General features: G+C 35.9%; 1 protein-coding gene across 1 annotated transcript in view; it reads left to right on the top strand.

The window, feature by feature from the left end:
* LRRC9 (leucine rich repeat containing 9) overlaps window positions 1-22223 on the top strand; it is a gene marked incomplete at both ends in the record, with an annotated part of 100081 nt that extends 77858 nt beyond the window's left edge. Inside the window, 6 exons of the mRNA XM_082647576.1 lie at window positions 8029-8246; window positions 10132-10200; window positions 15089-15229; window positions 19307-19451; window positions 21263-21431; window positions 22184-22223. Of these exons, the coding sequence (XP_082503702.1) occupies window positions 8029-8246; window positions 10132-10200; window positions 15089-15229; window positions 19307-19451; window positions 21263-21431; window positions 22184-22223 (782 nt within the window). The remainder of the gene's footprint in view (window positions 1-8028; window positions 8247-10131; window positions 10201-15088; window positions 15230-19306; window positions 19452-21262; window positions 21432-22183) is intronic.
* Between the last annotated feature and the right edge of the window lie 495 nt (window positions 22224-22718).

Below are 22718 nucleotides of genomic sequence, written 5' to 3'. Positions count from 1 at the left end.
GAGCCATGTGGCTGACAGGGTCTTGATGCTCCAGCCTGATATCAGGCCTGAGCGTCTGTGGTGGGAGAGCTGAGTTAAGGACATTGGCCCACCATAGACCTCCCAGCCCCAAGTAATAACAATTGGCAAGAGCTCTCCCAGAGATCTCTGTCTCAACACTAAGACCTAGCGCCACCCAATGGCTAGCAAGCTCCAGTGCTGGACACCCCATGCCAAAGCAAGACAGGAACACAATCCCACAGATTAGCAGAGAGGCTACCTAAAATCATACTGAATGCACAGACACCCCAAAAACACACCACTGGATGCAGCCCTGCCCACCAGAAAGAAAAGAGCCAGCCCAACCCACCAGAACCCAGGCACCAGTGCCCTCCACCAGGAAGCCTACACAAGCCACTGAACCAACCTTACCCACAGGGGGCAGACACCAAAAACAACAGGAATTACAAACCTGCATCCTGTGAAAAGGAGACCCTAAACACAGAGTTAATCTAAATGGAAAGATAGAAATTTGTCTGTCGGATAAGTGACCTGGAAGATAAGAACGGATAAGTGACCTGGAAGATAAAATAGTGGAAATAACTACCACAGAGCAGAATAAACAAAAAAGAATGAGAAGAATTGAGGACAGTCTCAGAGACCTCAGGGAAAACATTAAATGCACCAACATTCGAATTATAGGGATCCCAGAAGAAGAGAAAAAAGGGTCTGAGAAAATATTTGAAGAGATTATAGTTGAAGACTTCCCTAACATGGGAAAGGAAATAGTCAATCAAGTCCAGGAATTGCAGAGAGTCCCATACAGGATAAATCCAAGGGGAAACACACCAAGACACATATTAATCAAACTATCAAAAATTAAATACAAATAAAAAATATTAAAGGCAGCATGGGAAAAACAACAAATAACATACAAGGGAATCCCCATAAGGTTAACAGCTGATCTTTCAGCAGAAACTATGCAAGCCAGAAGGGACATGTTTAAAGTGATGAAAGGGAAAAACCTACAACCAAGATTACTCTACCCAGCAAGGATCTCATTCAGATTCAATGGAGAAATTAAAACCTTTACAGACAAGCAAAAGTGAAGAGAATTCAGCACTAACAAACCAGCTTTACAACAAATGCCTAAGGAACTTCTATAGGCAGGAGACACAAGAGAAGGAAAAGACCTACAGTAACAAACCCAAAACAATTAAGCAAATGGGAGTAGGAACATACATACTGAGAATAATCTTAAATGTAAATGGATTGAATGCTCCAACCAAAAGACGTAGACTGGCTGAATGGATACAAAAACAAGACCCATATATATGCTGTCTACAAGACACCCACTTCAGACCTAGGGACACATACAGACTGAAAGTGAGGGAATGGAAAAAGATATTCCATGCAAATGGAAATCAAAAGAAAGCTGGAGTAGCAATTCTCATATCTGACAAAATAGACTTTAAAATAAAGACTATTACAAGAGACAAGGACACTACATAATGATCTAAGGATCAATCCAACAAGAAGATATAACAATTGTAAATATTTATGCACCCAATATAGGAGCACCTCAATACATAAGGCAAATGCTAACAGCCATAAAAGGGGCCATCAACAGTAACAAAATCATAGTAGGGGACTTTAACACCCCACTTTCACCAATGGACAGATCATCCAAAATGAAAATAAATACGGAAACACAAGCTTTAAATGACACATTAGACAAGATGGACTTAATTGATATTTATAGGACATTCCATCCAAAAATGACAGAATACAATTTCTTCTCAAGTGCTTATGGAACATTCTCCAGGATAGATCATATCTTGGGCCACAAATCAAGCCTTGGTAAATTTAAGAAAATTGAAATCGTATCAAGTATCTTCTCCATCACAACGCTATGAGACTAGATATCAATTACAGGAAAGAAAATGTAAAAAATACAAACACATGGAGGCTAAACAATACACTACCAAATAATGAAGAGATCACTGAAGAAATCAAAGAGGAAATCAAAAAATACCTAGAAACAAATGACAATGAAAACACAACAACCCAAAACCTATGGGATGCATCAAAAGCAGGTCTAAGAGGGAAGTTTATAGCAATACAATCCTACATCAAGAAACAAGAAAAATCTCAAATAAACAATCTAATCTTACACCTAAAGCAATTAGAGGAAGAAGAACAAAAAAACCCCAAAGTTAGCAGAAGGAAAGAAATCATAAAGATAAGGTCAGAAATGAATGAAAAAGAAGTGAAGGACACAATAGCAAAGATCAATAAAACTAAAAGTTGGTTCTTTTAGAAGATAAACTGAATTGATAAGCCATTAGCCAGACTCTTCAAGAAAAAAAGGGAGAAGACTCAAATCAACAGAATTAGAAATGAAAAAGGAGAAGTAACAACTGACACTGCAGAAATCAAAGAATCATGAGGGATTACTACACGGAACTGTATGCCAAAAAAATGGACAACCTGGAAGAAAGGGACAAATTCTTAGAAAAGCACAACCTTCTGAGACTGAACCAGGAAGAAATAGAATATATAAGCAGACCAACCACAAGCACTGAAATTGAAACTGTGATTAAAAATCTTCCAACAAACATAAAGCCCAGGACCAGACTGCTTCACAGGTGAATTCTATCAGTTTGGAGAAAAGCTAACACCTATCCTTCTCAAACTCTTCCAAAATATAGCAGAGGGAGGAATGCTCCCAAACTCATTCTACAAGGTCACCATCACCCTGATGCCAAAATCAGACAAAGATGGCACAAAAAAGAAAACTAAAGACCAATATCACTCATGAACATAGATGCAAAAATCCTCAACAAAATACTAGCAAACAGAATCCAACAGCACATTAAAAGGATCATACACCATGATCAAGTGGGGGTGTATCCCAGGGATGCAAGGATTCTTCAATATACGCAAATCAATCAATGTGATACCCCATATTAACAAACTGAAGGATAAAAACCATATGATCATCTCCATAGCTGTAGAAAAAGCTTTCAACAAAATTCAACACCCATTTATGATAAAAACTCTCCAGAAAGCAGGCATAGAGGGAACTTACCTCAACATAATAAAGGCCATATATGATAAACCCACAGCCAACATCATCATCAATGGTGAAAAACTGAAACCATTTCCTCTAAAATCAGGAATAAGACAAGGATCCCACTCTCACCACTATTATTCAACATAGTTTTGGAAGTTTTAGCTACAGCAATCAGAGAATAAAAAGAAATAAAAGGAATCCAAATCAGAGAAGAAGAAGTAAAGCTGTCACTGTTTGCAGATGACATGATACTTTACAGAGAGAATCCTAAAGATGCTACCAGAAAACTAGTAAAGCTAATCAGTGAATCTGGTTAAGTAGCAGGATACAAAATTAATGCACAGAAATCTCTTGCATTCCTATACACTAATGTTGAAAAATATGAAAGAGAAATTAAGGAAACACTCCCATTTACCACTGCAACAAAAAGAATAAAATGCCTAGGAATAAACCTACCTAAGGAGACAAAAGACCTGTATGCAGAAAAGTATAAGACACTGATGAAAGGTATTAAAGATGATACCAACAGGTGGAGAGATATACCATGTTTTGAATTGGAAGAATCAACATTGTGAAAATGACTATACTACCCAAAGCTATTTACAGATTCATTGCAATCCCTATCAAACTACCAAGGGCATTTTTCACAGTACTAGAACAAAAAATTTCACAATTTGTGTGGAAAGACCCCAAATAGCCAAAGCAATCTTGAAAAAGAAAAATGGAGCTCCCTGACTTCAGCCTATACTGTAGATTTTTTGATGATGTCCATACACTACCAAATGTAAAATAACTAGCTAGTGTCTAGCCTTACATTTAGGTCTCTAATCCATTTTGATTTTATTTTTGTGTATGGTGTTAGGAAGTGTTCTAATTTCATTCTTTTACTTATAGCTGTCCAGTTTTCCCAGCACCACTTACTGAACAGGCTGTTTTTTCTCCATTCTTTATTCTTGCCTCCTTTTTCAAAGATAAGGTGACCATATGTGCATGGGTTTATCTCTGGGCTAGTGGAGCTCCCTGACTTCAGCCTATACTGTAGATTTTTTGATGATGTCCATACACTACCAAATGTAAAATAACTAGCTAGTGGGAAGCAGCTGCATCGCACAGGGTGATCAGCTTGGTGCTTTGTGACCACCTAGAGGGTGGGAGGGAGGTGCAAGAGGGAGGGGATATGGGGATATATGTATATATATATCTGATTCACTTTGTTGTACAGCAGCAACTTATACTCCAATAAAGATATTAAAGAAAAATGAACTGTTAAGAAGGGAAATAAATAATATCTCATAAGTAAAAAAAATTTTTTTAATTTAGAAGTAAATAAGTGAGAGTTTTCTAACAATGGCAAATTCTACTAGTTAAATATAAGATCCCTGAAATCACATTTAGCACTGTTGTTTTGGAGTTTTCTTTCTTAAATATGTTTAGTGAACATTCTAAAATGAAAAATAGCCAAAAATATGCTACTGTAGACATTATTCAGCACTTAAAGCTATGTCACGTGATTTTTATAACACTGGACTTTATTAAAAGTGACCGTCCAAATACATGATTTCATGAAAGTAATATATTAACACAACTGAGTCATTTTTCTCAGTCTGACTTGAATAGTCTTTTTTTCATTCTTAAGTAAGGCAGTGGTAATGTTTCAAAGTCTGTGATTTAATTCCGTGAGCAATTTTATTGAAGGTTATGATGTTATCAGTTTCTCTAAGGAATAAAACAAAATAAGGTAACTTTCTCATATTTCATCAATTATGAGACACCCACTTTTTATATTTTAACATGTCTTGAAATCAGGTTGTATCTTAATTGATGGCATAACATAGTTTACCTAGCCATGTTTTTTTTCCTTAGTATACATAAAATATTGACCTATCTTAACAATCGTTGGCATCTTAAGTTCGACTAAATATGTTAAATTACAAAGAGAAGAATTCCAAGAAAGTAGGATCACATGTTCAGTAGTATATTAGTTTGCTAGGACTGCCATAACAAAGTACCACAGCCTGGGTGGCTTAAACAAAAATTTATTTCCTCACAGTTCTGGAGGCCAGAAGTCCAAGATCAAGATATCAGCAGGGTTGGTCACTTCTGAGGGCCTCTCTTCTTGGCTTATAATTGTATTCTGTGTCTTCACATGGTCTTCCCTCTGTGTCCTAATCTCCTCTTCACATAAGGACACCAGTGATATTGGATTAGTGATCACCCAATGACCTCATTTAACGTTAGTTACCTCTTTAAAGACCGAAATACAGCCATGTTCTGAGGGGCTAGGGGTTAAGACTTCCACATATTAATTGGGGGGGGACACAATTCAGTCCAGTAACAAAGAGGATAAATAGTGGATGAAAGAATGGCACAGAAGCAGCATTGTAAAAGGTCTAGGGTAGGCCTGGTGTTGCCACTTTTATGTCATTGAGCAAGACAGTTTCTCTGACCCTCAGTTTTCTGATCACTAAAAAAGGATAGGCTTCCCTGGTGGCGCAGTGGTTGAGAGTCCGCCTGCCGATGCTAGGGGACACGGGTTCGTGCCCCGGTCCGGGAAGATCCCACATGCTGCGGAGCGGCTAGGCCCATAAGCCATGGCCGCTGAGCCTGTGCGTCCGGAGCCTGTGCTCCGCAACAGGAGAGGCCACAACAGTGAGAGGCCCGAATACAGCAAAAAAAAAAAGAAAAAAGGATAAAATTTTCCCTGTCCTATTTTAAGAATCGAATAGAAAACACACATAAAAGCATTTGGTCAACTCAAAGTTTCTCTTCTTATGTAAGTTATCATTCATACTTATAAAACTATTGATTGCTACAGCTGAGAGAAATCATAGGCTATAATGAAAGGATTGAGGTTTTAATTAACGTAATAAATTCTTAATTTTTTAATGTAGTTGCAGTGCAAAAATATGTTGAGAAAGAAAGAACAGCATAATTAAGGTATATTCTTCCAACCTAACATTACAACAAATTAGTTTATTTTAATAATTAGATATACCTATTTGAATACCTATTAGAATAATAATTAGAATAACCCAGTATACTCAGGAAGTGTATCTTTTTTTTTTTGCTTTTCTAACTACTTCCTGGTGCATTTTGGTCTTTCTTTTTAAGTTGTTTTTGTTTGTTTTTAAAATTAAATTATAGTTGATTTACAATGCTGTGTTAGTTTCTGGTGTACATCAAAGTGATTCAGTTATACATATATATAGTCTTTTTCATATTCTTTTCCATTATGACTTATTATAGGATATTGAATATAGTTCCCTGTGCTACACAGTAGGCTCTTGTTGTTTATCCATTCTATATATAATAGTTTGCATCTGCTAGTCCCAAACTCCAGTACATATTTCCCCCACCACCTCTCCCTCTTGGCAACCACAAGTCTGTTCTCTGTCTGTAAGTCTGTTTCTGTTTTGTGGATGGGTTCATTTGTGTCATATTTTAGATTCCACATTGAAGTGATATCATATGGTATTTGTCTTTCTCTTTCTGACTTAATTCAGTTAGTATGATAATCTCTAGGTCCATACGTGTAGCTGCAAATGGCATTATCTCCTTCTTTTTTATGGCTGAGTAACATTCCATTGTATCTATGTACCATATCTTCTTTATCCATTTATCTGTTGATGGACATTTAGGTTGCTTCCATGTCTTGGATATTGTAAATAGTGCTGCAGTGAACATTGGGGTGCATGCATCTTTTTGAATTGCTGGATCATATGGCAACTCTATTTTTAGTTTTTTCAGCCACCTCCATATTGTTTTGCATAGTGGCTGCACCAATTTACATTCCCACCAACAGTGTAGGAGGGTTCCCTTTTCTCCACAACCTCTCCAGCATCCCACCCCCCTAGATGGTCACAAAGCACCAAGCTGATCTCCCTGTGCTATGCGGCTGCTTCCCACTAGCTATCTATTTTACATTTGGTAGTGTATATATGTCCATGCCACTCTCTCACTTCATCCCAGCTTACCCTTCCCCCTCCCCAAGTCGTTAAGTCCACTCTTTACGTCTGTGTCTTTATTCCTGTCCTGCCCCTAGGTTCTTCAGAACCATTTTTTTAAAATTTAGATTCCATATATATGTGTGAGCGTACGGTATTTGTTTTTCTCTTTCTGACTTACTTCACTCTGTATGACAGATTCTAGGTCCATCCACCACACTACAAATAACTCAGTTTCGTTTCTTTTTATGGCTAATATTCCATTGTACATAGGTGCCACATCTTCTTTATCCATTCATCTGATGGGAATGTAAATTGATACAGCCACTATGGAGAACAGTATGGAGATTCCTTGAAAAACTAAAAATAGAACTACCATATGACCCAGCAGTCCCACTACTGGGCATATACCCTGAGAAAACCATAACTCAAAAAGAGTCATGTACCACAATGTTCATTGCAGCACTATTTACAATAGCCAGGACATGGAAGCAACCTAAGTGTCTATAGACTTTTTAATGACGGCCATTCTGACCAGTGTGAGGTGGTACCTCATTGTAGTTTTGATTTGCATTTCTCTAATAATTAGCAATGTTGAGCATCTTTTCATATACTTCAGCCATCTGTATGTCTTCTTTGGAGAAATGTCTATTTAGGTCCTCTGCCCATTTTTTGATTAGGTTGTTTTTTTGTTATTGAGCTATATGAGCTAGGAAGCATATCTTCTGCAGCACTTTTATACATCTACTTTTATCAGTATCAACTATTTTAGCACTTAACTGTTGAACAGACAGATTGGGTCAATTCAGTACATTTTGTGCATCATATCTTAAAGGAAAAATTTTGCCAAATATTATTTGATGATGATGCTACCTTCCTATAAATTACATTTCTGTTTCTCCTTGGAAATATGTTCTTTTTAATACTTCACTTCTTAAAGAATCATTTGATAAAAAAATATTTAAATGAAGATAGATAACTTTTATTCAGTTTGGGCTCACTTAACATATCATGAATTATCTTTTTCAGGGAATGAAATCAGTCAAGTTGAAGGGCTTGACAACTTAGAATTCCTTCAGGAATTGGTAGTGGACCATAACCGCATCAGAGCCTTTAATGATAGTGCCTTTGCCAAACCAAGCTCTCTGTTGGCACTTCACCTAGAGGAAAACAGACTACGAGAGCTGAGCAAATTACAACCTTTGGTAAAACTAGAGAAACTCTTCCTAGGATATAATAAAATCCAGGTAACATTATTTATGAGATTTAAAAGACTTAACTCCTTTGAATATAAAGCTTCCAAGCACACCAATGAAAATTTTGCTAGTGTGTTATTTATCATTTATATGACATGTAAATACTCTGGGATGCAGAAATGCTCACCTTGCTGCTAGACTTATAAACCCAACCAACCCACATGCATCTACCTGCAGATCCTCTAAGAGATATTTTTTGTTCCTGACTTCTCTTGGTCCAAGCTATTTGTGCATCTCAATCCTAGACTCCCTCTGCCCCTTTAAACTTAACATACATACTTGTTCTACCTGACATTTGAATCAACTCCTGATAATGGACTTCGACTTGGCTTTAATAATCCATCTTTCCCCACTCAAGGCTTCCTAAGCTAGCATCCTGCATTTGTTTCACCTGCTCATAATTCAGCCTGTTTCCATTAGGCCACTGCCCCAACTGAGCCTGCCCAAACTCTCTTCTGAGATAGTATGCAGATAAGAGGGTTGAAGGTATTTCTCCTAACATTTCTCTCAGTGTTTTGCTGATGATCAGTTAGCCCTCCTTTTGCCAATTTTGATATTTCTGCCCATACCTCTAAGACAATCTTGAAGACAAACTGAACTGTATACTGCCCTGCAAGGGCAGGGACCATGTCTTTCTTGCCCACATTTGTATTAGTATATAGAAAAGCATCTGGTACATAGTAGATACATGATCAATACTTGTTAGTGGCTCTTCTTGCTGGAGTTCAGGAAGCCTTTTCTGGAGTGATATAAAAGCCTGTTCAAGGCTACAAGGAAATCATGATCAGTGCCCCTTTCTACACAGCAACTAGTAAATACACATACAGAGAAAATTACATACAACTCACACATCAAGGGTCAAACAACATTCATCTGAGGAAAAGCCTGCCAAAACTGGCAATGGTTCTTCCAAAGCTTTATCCAGAAGAAATCTAAATTAGGATAATTGCTATCCTATAGGAACTCTTTCCAGTGATAGCAACTGAGGTAACACAAAGAATATGTCAAATCAGACTTACTTGAATCTGAGACCTTACCCAGTATCAAGCCTTACTAATAATTTCAAGGATACACAGGGTCTGGGGCATTCCTGTGGCTTCTCAAATTCCACTTCCAAGTGATCTAAAATAGGTCTAAATATTTTTATAGTTACTAGATGAATTGGCTAAACCCACTAGTCATCCCAAATAAGAAGAGGAGCATATCAATAACTTTGTTTTATTACTATGAACTAGCAACAACCTGAAGCTGATCTTGTTGCCTAAATTTTGTCAGCAATAGCATTTTAGAAATAACTTTGCAGAAACTAAAATGTATTTGCAAACTTTCACCAATGTTAAATAGATAATAATAAATAATCCCATCCAGTAGCAAAGGCAAGTCATTCAACTAGAGAAATAGTTTTTCAACTATATACATTACCATCAAATATATCAGTATTAAGTCCATTCAATATGACATGCTCCTTCATGGTTAAGGTTGTGTTTGATATGCACCTTTGAAATTGTTTAGACTAGATTCACCTCCTTTTCTACACATCTAGGTCAATCCTCTTGGGAATTAACCAAATATAATCTGAGTTTTAGAATAGGTCATAAGTCTTCTGAAAAAAATATGGTCTTTCCTAGTAAGCGCTGCTGCATGGCCTGTTTCCCATGTTAGCTTGTCATCTTTACCCAGTCATGTATTTGGAATCAATAGTACACAGATCTGTCTTTAATCAACAATACAGAATATTGTCAATCAAGCTCACTTCAGAAGATTCAATCATGAACTCGTTGCAATCCAACACTTACATATAATTACTTCAAATCAGCATATATTTAAAGATGTTGGGTCTAACCAAATAATAACTTACTGCTTAATTTTTTAATAGGATATGGCAGAACTGGAAAAACTTGATGGTATCTCTTCCCTCAGAGAGCTTACAGTTTATGGCAATCCAGTGAGTGTGTTATTTTTCTAATTTATTAGTTAATTTATTTTAAATATAATTTATAGTTGTATATAACTTATTTTTATATAATGTGAGAAAAGATTTAATTTTATCTGTTTCCATATGCATAAACAGTTATCCAAGCACAATTTATTGACTAGCGTCTTCTTCCAACTGATTACAATATAAACTGTCATTGTCATATACAAGAGGGTCTACTTCTTGGTTCTACTTTGTATTCATTGGCCTATTTGTCAATCCCTATAACATTACACTGTGTTAATCACTAAAGGTTTACATTAAGTCTTGATGTCCAGTAGAGTAAGCACCTCTAATTTTCCCTGTTTTCCACCTTCTCTTTTTTTTTCTTCACTGTCTTGGCTATCCCTGGCCCTTTACACTTCCTATGAGTTTCAGTAAATAGCTTCTCAAGTTATATGAGAATCTTGTTGATATTTTAATTGGAATTGCACTGAATTTATATATTAATTTTGGGAAAAATTTGCCACCTTTCCCGTTGGAGTCTTTGAAGGGATCAAATAAGTAGCATCCTTACTCACCTAACATTTGAACGAATTGAGAAATATGACAGTGGCAGATAGAGAGCTGAGAATATTTTGCTTAGCTTAGTGAGAAAGCCAAATGGGCCTGCTAACAGATGCCAAAAGTAAGTCACGATGACCCAGTAGCAGGAAATACTTCACTGAGGCCTTTCCACATGGGAGGAGAGCTTCTCCTGGAGGAGCAGAAGGCATTCTCCCAGCAATAAGCTCCTTCTCAAGAGGAAAGACAGGAGCTAAACATACCCAGTTTAATCTTCCCAGATTGGGACTTCCCTGGTGGCGCAGTGGTTAAGAATCTACCTGCCAATGCAGGGGACACGGGTTCGAGCCCTGGTCCAGGAAGATCCCACATGCCGCAGAGCAACTAAGCCCATGTACCACAACTACTGAAGCCCACGCACCTAGAGCCTGTGCTCCACAACAAGAGAAGCCACTGCAATGAGAAGCCTGCGCACTGCAACGAAGGGTAGCCCCCGCTCGCCACAACTAGAGAAAGCCCGTGTGCAGCAGCAAAGACCCAATGCAGCCAAAAATAAATAAAATAAATAGGGCTTCCCTAGTGGTGCAGTGGTTGAGAGTCCGCCTGCCGATGCAGGGGACACGGGTTCGTGCTCCGGTCTGGGAAGATCCCACATGCCGTGGAGCGGCTGTGCCCGTGAGCCATGGCCGCTGAGCCTGCGCGTCCGGAGCCTGTTGCTCTGCAACGGGAGAGGCCACACAGGGAGAGGCCCGCGTACCGCAAAAACAAAACAAAACAAAACAAAACAAAACAAACCCACAATAACATAAATAAATAAATTTATTTTTAAAAAAATCTTCCCAGATTTATCAGTTAAGTCGGTCTCCTTCCCCGAGTGAAGGAGTGAAGGGACTGAGAGAGCCAGTAGTGCCACATCATAGAGCTATTTCCACCAAGAAAGAAATACAATAAGCAGTCTCCCGTAATATTTATAACATTGAGCCTTCTCTTTCACAAACACAAATATCGCTGTGTTTATTTTATGTCCTTCAATAAAGGTTTGTGATTTTCTCCTAAAGGTTTTAATCATCTTTCGTTAGATTTATTCTGTTGTTTTTTGTTTTGTTTTGTTTTGTTTTTGCGGTACGCGGGCCTCTCACTGTTGTGGCCTCTCCCATTGCGGAGTACAGGCTCTGGACGCACAGGCTCAGCGGCCATGGCTTATGGGCCTAGCCGCTCCGCGGCATGTGGGATCTTCCTGGACCGGGGCACGAACCCGTGTCCCCTGCATCGGCAGGCAGATTCTCAACCACTGTGCCACCAGGGAAGCCCTATTCTGTTGTTTTAATAGCTGTTTTAAACAATATCTTTTTATATTTTTCTAGTTGTTTGTTGCTAAAGTATAGAAATTCTGATTTTTGCATATTACTCTTTATCTAGGAAGCTTGCTGAACTCTCTTTTAAATTCTAATGGATTGTAAATTTTGTTGGATTTTCTCTGTAGACAATCATAGTATCTACAAATAATGACTCTTTCTTTCCAATCCTTATGGTTTTATTTCCTTTACTTCTGTCAGTGTGCTGACTAGGACTTCTAGTACAGTGCTGAATAGACACACTGATAGTTACTGACCTCAAAAGAATGCTTCTAAATTGTCACTATTAAATATGTTTGCTAGATAACCTTCAACATTTTAAGGCAGTTCCTTTCTAATTCCAGTTTACTACTTGTTTTTATCAGGAATGGACACTGGATTTTAACTAATTGGAAATATAGTATTTCTCTTTAATCTGTTAATATGCAAATTATATTAATAGATTCTGGTGCTAAACCATCCTTAAATTCCTGGGATGAATACTACTTGGTCATCTTTTATACTTTATTGGATTAAATTTGCTAGAATTTCATGTAGCATATCTCTATGGAAATAAGTAAAATTATTCTGTAATTTTACTTTATTATACTATTCTTTTCAAGTTCATCAAGGCTGTTCTTGCCTCATAAAATTAATTGGGGAGTTCTCCCTCTTTTTCTAGTCTATGAATTAATTTATATAAAAGAAGACTTGTGTGTTCCTTGAAGGATAATTAGATCCTGTCTCTAAAACCATGTGAACTTAATATTTTTTGAAGTTAGATTTTAAACTACTTATTCAAATCCTTTAATTGATATATATTATCTAGCCATTTTCTATTAAACTGATAAGAACAGATACTACACTTGTTCTTAACAAAAAGGCAAGAAGCAATTTCTATTTATTCAAAAGTCAATATTGAGAACTTATATTTTTCAATAAAATTGTCCTTTTATCTAAATTTTAAATGCACTTCCATCATAATACTTTCATGAATTTTAAAAATCTCTACTATATCTGTGTTTTGTCACCTTTTTTATATCTAAATTTGTTGGGGTTTTTTGCTTTTTCTCTTTTATTCTTGATGAGTCTTACTAAAGGTTTGTCTATCATATTAATCTCTTCAAATAACCATATTTTGGTTTTATCAAGTGTAATTTTTCTTTTTTGTTCATTAATTTCTACCCTTTACCTTTAGTTTCTTGGAATTTACTTTTTTAAAATATTCTGGAGTAGAATGCCTAGCTCATTAATTTTTAATATTTCTTCTAAATGAATAAATTTTAGGTTACAAAATACTGCTTTAGCAATAGCCTAAAAGTTTTGATATGTTGTGTTTTTCCTGCTATTTCTTAGAATCTACTTTACAGGGACTTCCCTGGTGGTCCAGTGGTTAAGATTTTGCCCTCCAATGCAGCGGGTGTGGATTTGATCCCTGGTCAGGGAGCTAGGATCCCACATGCCTTGCAGCCACAAAACCAAAACATGAAACAGAAGCAATATTATAACAAATTCAATAGACTTTTAAAAAAATGGTCCACATCAAAAAAAAAAATCTTAGAATCTACTTTACAAAAGATTTCTTCTTTAATCTGTGAATTATTGAGGATTATGTGTGTTAATTTCAAACCTATTAGGTATTTTTAGCTATCTCGTTATTATTTATTTCTAGTGTTATTACATTTTAATCAGAAGAGACAGTCTATACATTCTTTGGTTTTATGAAACTGGCTTTGTGGCCTTGAATGTGCTAATTTTTTTAACTCAATTTACGGCTTAGAGATCCCTCTCCATTAATGTATATGTATCTACTACATTTTTAAAAAATAGTTTTCCCTCTGATGATTTTCCCTCTGATGTTTTCCCTCTGATGAAAAATAGTTTTCCCTCTGATGATTCCCCTCTGATGATTCCCTCTGATGATTCCCCTCTGATGATGATTCCCCTCTGATGATAATCTTTCTTTCTTTCTTTTGTTATCACAAACAGTGCTGCATACTTCTTCTGTGTTGTCAGTACCCCAGATCATCCCTATATTCGGAGATTTGCTAAAAGTCAAGGGACTCAGCATATAGCTATACTCATGGCTAAGATTTATTACTGTGACGTAATGAGGATACACAGCCAAGTGATGAAGGAAAAACACATGGGCAGAGTCTGGAGGAATCCATGTGCAGGCTTCCTTATGCTCTTTCCCTCACATGAGGGGATCACAGTGTGCACTCTTCACACACCAACAAAAATGTAGCAACAAATGTGTTATATTTCTGCCCAGGAAATCCCATTAGACTTAATAGCATTCAAGGGTTTTTTTGGAAGCTGGTCATGTAGGTACCCTGTGCCAATCACATACCAAAATTCCAGACTCCCAGAAGGAGAGCAGGTTGAACATGAATCCTATTGTTTGTATAAGCAGTCTAGGCATAGTGAACTACCCTTATCAGTTAAGGAATGGTGGGAGAGCTTCCAAAATCCAAGTACCAAACTCTTGTCAAGAGCTCCTTGCAAACAGATCCTTCTAAAGATAACAGCCTCAAGCCTACTATGTTAACACTTTCTACACACTCTCTTATGTACTTATGCAAGTATTTTTATAGTAGGTTAATACTATGAAGTGATGGATCATATAGTTCAATAGATGTGTATTGAATTAAACTGCATAGTGTCTATGGGAAATTATCATACAAGTTTCAAACTAATTACTTATAAGTGAACTTTTATAATATAATCCTATTCATGAGTTGGGATTGCCTGTAGTTAATGAACAATATCATATACTCTAAAAAGACATTAAATCTCCAAGTGGTAGCCTTGTTTAAAAAAAAAAAAAACTTCTCATCTTCATTTGGCATAACAGGGAATTGAGGAATCTTTCAATAAGGGAATTCGTATTTATATCATTTAATACTACAAATTAGCTGTTACATGTGATCTCTGCTGTCTGTGCTTCTCTATAAAGGTTAATCTTTGAAATAAAAAGTTTTTTTAAGGAATGAATTGTTATTTTTAACTTTATTCAGATTTGTAGAAAAATGCTACATCGCCACGTGCTTATATTTCGACTGCCTAACTTACAGATGTTAGATGGAATCCCTGTGAATTCAGATGATAGGGCAAAAGCTGAATTTCACTTCTCTGAACCACAAGCAAAGAAAAATTTGGTAATAATTCTATTATTTACACTTTTTCTTTTAAAATACATAAATTATTAGTAGATGAACATTCTGTCATGAGGTTTTACGTAATGTTTAAACCTGATGTATGATGTTTTTCTAGATAATTTTAGTATGTATTTGGTGATTACTGTCAAAAGCAGCTTGATCTGGTGAATAGAGCATATACACATAGAAGCTAGGAAAGCTCCTTATTCAAAAAACATACTTTGACATAAAGCAAATTATTTTAAACTGTGCCTCTTGTTCCATATGTCAGATAATGCTAGAAGGTAAGAAACTGTAACGTATCACTCTTATAAACAGTGACTAACAATAAAACTCTCTCCACTTAGGAGATAGAAAGGGAAGGAAGGAATAATGACCTCAAACTCTCTGGACTGTGTAGTTCATCTAACAAGGGAGGTGTGTGCCTCTTTCCTTGTATATTGGCAGAATAATTGGGCCTTTTGCCTATGAACCCTAGTAGGGTATCTGAGCATGACAGGGAAGAGGTTAGAGAGAGAAGCCACAAAAGCATATAATTTGGAAATTCTATCATTGACCACCAGGATTTTTCATAACTATCTTAAAAGACTAAATTTAACACAGAAAAGCTATGGTTTTTGAACAAAGAAGTAACACTATTAGAGCTGTGCCTTTGCAAGGTTTAAGGAAGAAGGAGCTGGAGGCAGAGAAACCAGCTAAGAGGCTTTTAGAATAATCCAAGAGAGATTATGAAAACCTGGACTAAGGTGGGGCAGTGAGAGTGTAAATGAACCTCTACTGTCAGTGAAAGCAAGAGAGCAAGGGCGTTAGTCAGTGAACAAAGATTACTTTTAAAAGTTGAGTTGAAGAGGAAAGCGATAAGACTACTGTAGATGCTTTCATTTATCTCACTGGCTTACCCAACACTCTCCACTCCCTTTGTAAAACAAACTAACGAGTTCCCAGAGCACATTGAACGTTTGATACTAGTAGGCTACTCTCTAAGCTCACTTCTGCCTTCAGCAATTGATTCACATATTTATTGAGTCGGCTGTGTTTTTTCAAAAACTTATAACTTTTATTTTAAATAAACAGATACACAAGTACAAATTTTAAATTATTATTTCTATGTTTCTATGAAAGCCAAATGGGATTCTCTGTAAAGTCTGGAAAAAGGTCAATTACACAAATCACAAATAATTGATTACACATACACAAATAATATCAAATTAGGTTGGGAGGAAAAAAACCTGCAAAATAAGGAAGAAAATTATAAAAATTCAGACTAATATGTGGGAAAATTTCTTTAAATCTAGACAGTTTCTTGTATTCAAATTTTCTCCTCATGTTGTTGAAGTCTTGCTACTTTAACGAAACCAAAACTGGAAATTGTAGGTAAAACCCTTAAGGGTGGATTTATCAATCAGATAAAATACCAGTCAAGGGACTCTTTCTTAAAGAAAAGGCCTTGACCCTTCATCAAAAGATGTGTGGGCACATGTACTTTTATGTTTTAAAATTTTTTTTAAGAATTATAAAAAGAATTATAGATCTAATTCTTATTATTCCCTGACTTTTTAAAATTAACCAAGGGGATTCTATTATGGGTCAAAATAGCTATAGAGACCTGTGAAACTTAGAGCTGTACAATGTTAATAAAGATTATCTAAAAAAAAAAAAAAAGATTATCTAGATTAGGCAGAGGAAATTGGTTCATTTACGGGTTATATTTACAAATGTTTTTCTAAAAACTATGCTTTGTGAAAAAAAGCTTAGCTACTAATCTGTATAACTAAGAGACAGCACCATCTAATGTCATCTACCTAATTATTGTCACAGTCTCTAGTCTTTAAAAAGAGAATAATTAAAAGTTAGTTCAATGATTTATGCCTCCTTTCCCTTTCTCTCTTATATTCCATGAGCAAGTCACTTCTTGCTTCCAGAAGTGGAAAACTAAAGGAAACTTTAGTCTCTTATTGCTGTTGTAACAAATTACCTCAAATTTGGTGTCTTGAAACAACACAAATTTATTATCTTACAATTCTGGAGGTCGTAAGTCCAAAAAATCAGTCTTACAGAGCTAAAATCACAAGTATCGGCAGGGCTGCATACCTTCTAGGAGAGAATTTGTTCTTTGCCTTTCAAACTTCTAGAGGCTATCTGCATTCCTTGGCTCATGGCCCTCTTCCAGCAATGGCATCACTTTGACCTCTGCTTCCATCATTACATCTTCTCTCACACTGACCCTCCCTGCCTCCCTCTTATAAGGACCCTTGTGATTGTATTGGGCTCACCTAGATAATCCAGGATATTCTCCCCATCTCAAAATCCTTAATTTAATTATGCCTGTAAAGTCCTTTTTTTGCCACGTAAAGCATTCACAGGTTTTAGAGATTAGGATGTGGACATCTTGGGGGGCGGCATTATTCTGTCTATCATACCACAAATGTGAGGCCTCCAGTGAGAGACCTATACAAATTGTAACATTTGATAAATTCTATTTTAAGGTAATGTTGGCTACGTTTTAAAAATTCCATATAACTTCATAAATACTCACTAAATTCCATATAAAGAAATCACTTAGAGCAACTTTAAAGATCCCAATTTCCATACATATTTTTTAATTAGTTTCATATAGCAAAAAAAATACATAAACTCAAATTGTAGTCAATGATGGATGATTATTTCACTAAAGGTTTTGCTTGTTGGCTATTCTTTTCTATTTCTCATATAGTGAACTAAGATTTTTCCAATTCTGTACTACCATGTCGTCTTCAGTGATTCTAGATACCTATTCTTGCCATTCAAATCGGTGCCGTACATAAGAATTTAATTACCTTTCCATTTACTCTATATGTAAATACTTTATTTAAAAATTGGGTTTTAAAGAATTCATCTATATATGGTTAGTAAAATAAAGGGGGTATTTGAAGTCTTTATTTCAGAGAAATCTATTTTAAGATGCAATAATAATTTTTATTTTCCTGGCCAGAAAAAAATTGAGCTATTCATTTAGCTGTTCAGAAGACACAAGAACAGAATACTTTTCAAGTTTCATCAGTTCAGTCTAATGTATTTTTCTTTGTTTTAGTTGCTGCTGTTCTTTCTTTTTAACAGCAAATAAAGAGGAAATAAATGAAATCTAAAGTTGTCCTTTAAACCAGAACATTTTGGTGCTCTTGTTTCAGAAGAAAATTTGACAATATTCTAGTTTAATGATGGGAAGAAACTCCTATGAAGGAATTAGGGAATTTGGGATCAGCTTTAGTAAAAGGCCTGATACCTTAGTGCTCATTACGAAGCTGCATTTCGGTTACGTTTACTGAAATATGAGGGAAATGGGTAATTTTACACAAATGGCAAAAGGCTGTATCTCTAAATAAATTAAAACATATATTCAGAATTCATATTTTTTAAAGTATAAACAAGGTCAGTCTTACTAAAGACAGAGCAGGCATAAATTTCTAGGGAAACCAAGAGTCTCCAGCCTAAAATACTTCTCTCCTCCATTTGCTGATTCCTGAAAATCTTTTAAAAGCCTCTTAATTCTCAACTAACATAAAATGTAAACACTGTTTAGAGAGTTAGCACACTCATTAAAAGTGATTGTTATAAGATGCTTTTCTTAGTCCCCATTTTATTTACTTGTTTGTTCTTGAAAAACTAATTAACTGCAAGACACCTGGTGAGGTAATGTGAGGAACACAAAGATGTGGAAGATACAACTCTTACCATCTAGAAATTCCTGTTCAGAAAAAAAGAAAAGATATCACAAAGGGGTAAACGCTTAATTTTCTTAATTCTACACTTACGTTGTTAAGACTCTTTGGAATGGGGAGGTGCCATCACCCTAGACTGTTGTAATGAGTACAATGCAGTCTGAAAAAAACAGAACATAAGGTTCTGAGGGGGGTTGAGGGCCCAAAAATCTGTCTGTTTCACAGTTTTTGCCTCATACAAACTCTGAGTTTAGGGAAGCATATAATTTCTGACCTAAAAAATTTTAAGGTGATTATCAAGTGGGGCTTGTGGTAAGGCTAAGACTACTGATCTGAGTTTTTGAGATAAGGCATTCTTAACTTTTCTTTTATTATGTAGTTTATTCCTGTTACCAACTCTCCTGTGGATGGTGGATCGTTTGGCCAAGTGAAAGCTCCTCCCATAAAGATAACAAATGTAATTCGGCCTGGTGGATTTGGCCATTACTTGGGATCTGACTTCACTTTAACTCCTGACGTTGATGGTATTTTGACAGTTTCTGAGTGAATGTAAAAAAGCAAAAACACTTCATTTGAAACAAAAATCTCACTTTGATTTCTAATACTACTTAAAATTGCATATTTTACATTTACATTTCCTAAAATTGAATGTTTGTTCAAGTTTCATGTGACCATTCTGATTTCAAAGAATCTACAGTATTTTTTTATTTTTTTATTTTTGTGGTACGCGGGCCTCTGACTGTTGGGGCCTCTCCCGTTGCGGAGCACAGGCTCCGGACGCGCAGGCTCAGCCGCCATGGCTCACGGGCCTAGCCACTCCGCAGCACGTGGGATCTTCCCGTACCGGGGCATGAACCCGCGTCCCCTGCATCGGCAGGCGGACTCTCAACCACTGCGCCACCAGGGAAGCCCTATATAGTATTTTTTGGTTCTACTCAACTACTAATATGTTGTAACTACACATTTGCTTGCAATTTGAACTTTGTGATACTTGCACAATTGTTCTTGACATTTCTTTTCAAAGCTTTTATTACATTTTGTGTATTTCATAGCAAACGACTACTAAAACCTGTAGTACATCCTGCTAAAAGTAGAAATCAGAGGTTTAAAAATATTGGTAACAACAGACTCTTGGGGTTCAAAGGGTATCTTACAGAGAGAAGATCAAACTTCATCCCTGAAACCACAATATTATTTTATATATTCATGAAGCTATTAGTAGGGAAGTGTTTCAAGAGGTAGCTCTCTAAAGGAAGGGAGTATATTAAAAGGACAAGGCATGGAAATGTTTCGTTCTATTATATACATTTTCATTCAGACTTAGATCATGCCTTTTCTCTAATTCCAGATCTTCACTGGCTACCATTTTGGTGAAATTGGGGGTAGCTACTCTTTCCCTGAGGGCTCACCTCTTCCATTCTTTCTAACATCCCACTTTGCCTCAGACTACTGTTAGACAATAAAACTGAACATCACAATAATAATAAAATGATCTAAAAGCCTACTAAGAATATGCAATTTTTTTAAAGAACTCAGTTAAAAGAAATTCAACATAATTTACTCTAAGATGTTATTTTTTGTTTAACTTATTTTTCATACTTCTACCTACTTATGGCTTCAAGATTTTAATCATAGTGAGAAATTTAATGCTTTTGTCCAGTAGGTAGAACTATCAGTAAAACTAGACATACCAAATTGTTGTAAGCCTCCTTAATAGTACAGTGTCATCACTGTCATCTTCAGGAATGTCTTCAATATCTTTGGGGGGGGGCATTAGTTCAACCCCGGATTCATTTCCATAAGTTTCTTCTCAGATATCTTTAAGATTCATTATGCAACTACTTTTTTAGGATTTTCTGGAAAAGTCCTATTTCTTTCCTATTTTCTGACTGTGTTGCCCCAAGTTTTGTTTTGAAAAGTATGGTCATTTTATTGATACATTTATTATAGCACACAGCTCTGGATATTTATATTTTTAAAAATTACCGGGAGGGTGGGAGGGAGGGAGACGCAAGAGGGAAGAGATATGGGAACATATGTATATGTATAACTGATTCACTTTGTTATAAAGCAGAAACTAACACACCATTGTAAAGCAATTATACCCCAATAAAGATGTTAAAAAAAAAAAAATTACCAAGAAGGTATCAAACTGATCCACTAGCTCAGAAAAATTTAAGCAGCATTAAGTGCTAGAAATATAGTCCAATTTTTATTTTTATTTAAAAATTTTAATTCATGTTATGAAATATGTATAGCACACAGTCAACTGAAGGACAACCAAACCTTATTAATTTATTAATGCTTTTCATTGTTTCATAATTCCTAATTTCAGACAAAAAAGACAAGAATGCAGGGATTCTAACAAGTAATCCTCAGAGCATCCATGCAGAAATAGCTTTTCAGCAACTCGGAGGGATAAATCTCTCTCCATCTCTTTTATCACATCAGAATATGGCATCTCCAAGTGCAGAAATATACCAGAGCAACCAAGATGAGGGAAGGTAAAGCTTTTCTGTGTTTTAATATCACTTGTCATCATTAAAAAAAAAAAAAATTCCCCAATTTGCTTGTCATCTATAGAAATAGGAAACTATTAATTGGGAACTACTATTATGGGAACTACTTTTAATTGTATTCTCTCCCAAGTCACTTCTAATCACTGAATATGCAAAGCAGTTCACTTATATTTTGAACAACAGATAAATTAAACTCTGAAATCACAAAGGCTGAGAATTATGTAAATTTTTCAAGCTTCTTATAATTCCCAGTTGCCCTTCCTCCAATTTGGATCCTAGCCCTAGAGGCCAGCTGAAGGCCTAAGAACATGCTACTTCTCATTAAGAATTCACTCTGCTGCTCAACACCTGTCCACCCAGATTTCCAGTTAATACCTGTCCTCTAGCTTCTTTGTAGCCAATCTCTGCAGCGTCTATTAGAGTGACCTAGCAGCAAATCTAGCTTAAGCCTGGTTCTTGCTGTACTAACTTCCCTGCTATAATCAGTCGTGTCCCACTGAGAATATATTTAGTGAGTGTAATATACTGATACCATATTTTGGTATCAATGGTTTATCCTCATGATGACCTGATTTATAGATAGCCAAAAATAGGATATTATTCTTTCTTGTGTTGTCTTTTTGAAATTGTACACATATAAAATACAAAAATTATTTACTGCAGAATTACCTTAAGTGAGCTGATCCATTAAGAAATTGTCACCATTACTTGACTCATAAATATTTTGTTTCTGACAGAATTCCTGGCAGACACTTTCCAAGATCAAATCGAATGTAACTGCCTAAAGAGAAATGAATATATACCAAGAAACCTATTTCTGTTTAGTAGTTGTGCAAAAACTAGCAGCCAGTGTTGGTGATAAAAAATATAAGACAATCACGTTACTTATGTTACTGAAGCACTTCTGTTCCATATGAAGATACTCTCTATCACCCTTGGTGAATTTTATTTAATATCATCTTTCTTAAACTTCCTTTATGGTTATCTTAATTATTCATTTGATTTTCTATGTTAGAAAAATCATGAAATATATCATACAACAATTGAAAAGATACAAGTGGCATAAAACAAAGTTCAAAGAATCAAATGTTTAGTCCTGGGGTATTGGAAGCATTTAGTTGTAAAATCTCATTTTGGCTTCTCATATAAAGATACTAAGAAAAGGTAATTTTAGGAAATAAGCATACTTTCATTTGTAGAATATCTGTTCATTTAGGCTTACCTAAAGCTAAAGCACACATTTCTTACCAAACACAACTATTACTAAAGCAA

The sequence above is a fragment of the Grampus griseus genome (assembly GCF_964374135.1).
Source record: "Grampus griseus genome assembly, chromosome: 2".
NCBI lineage: Eukaryota > Metazoa > Chordata > Mammalia > Artiodactyla > Delphinidae > Grampus > Grampus griseus.
The sequence above is the reverse complement of the archived record's forward strand: the minus strand, read 5'-3'. Positions and strand labels throughout refer to the sequence as shown.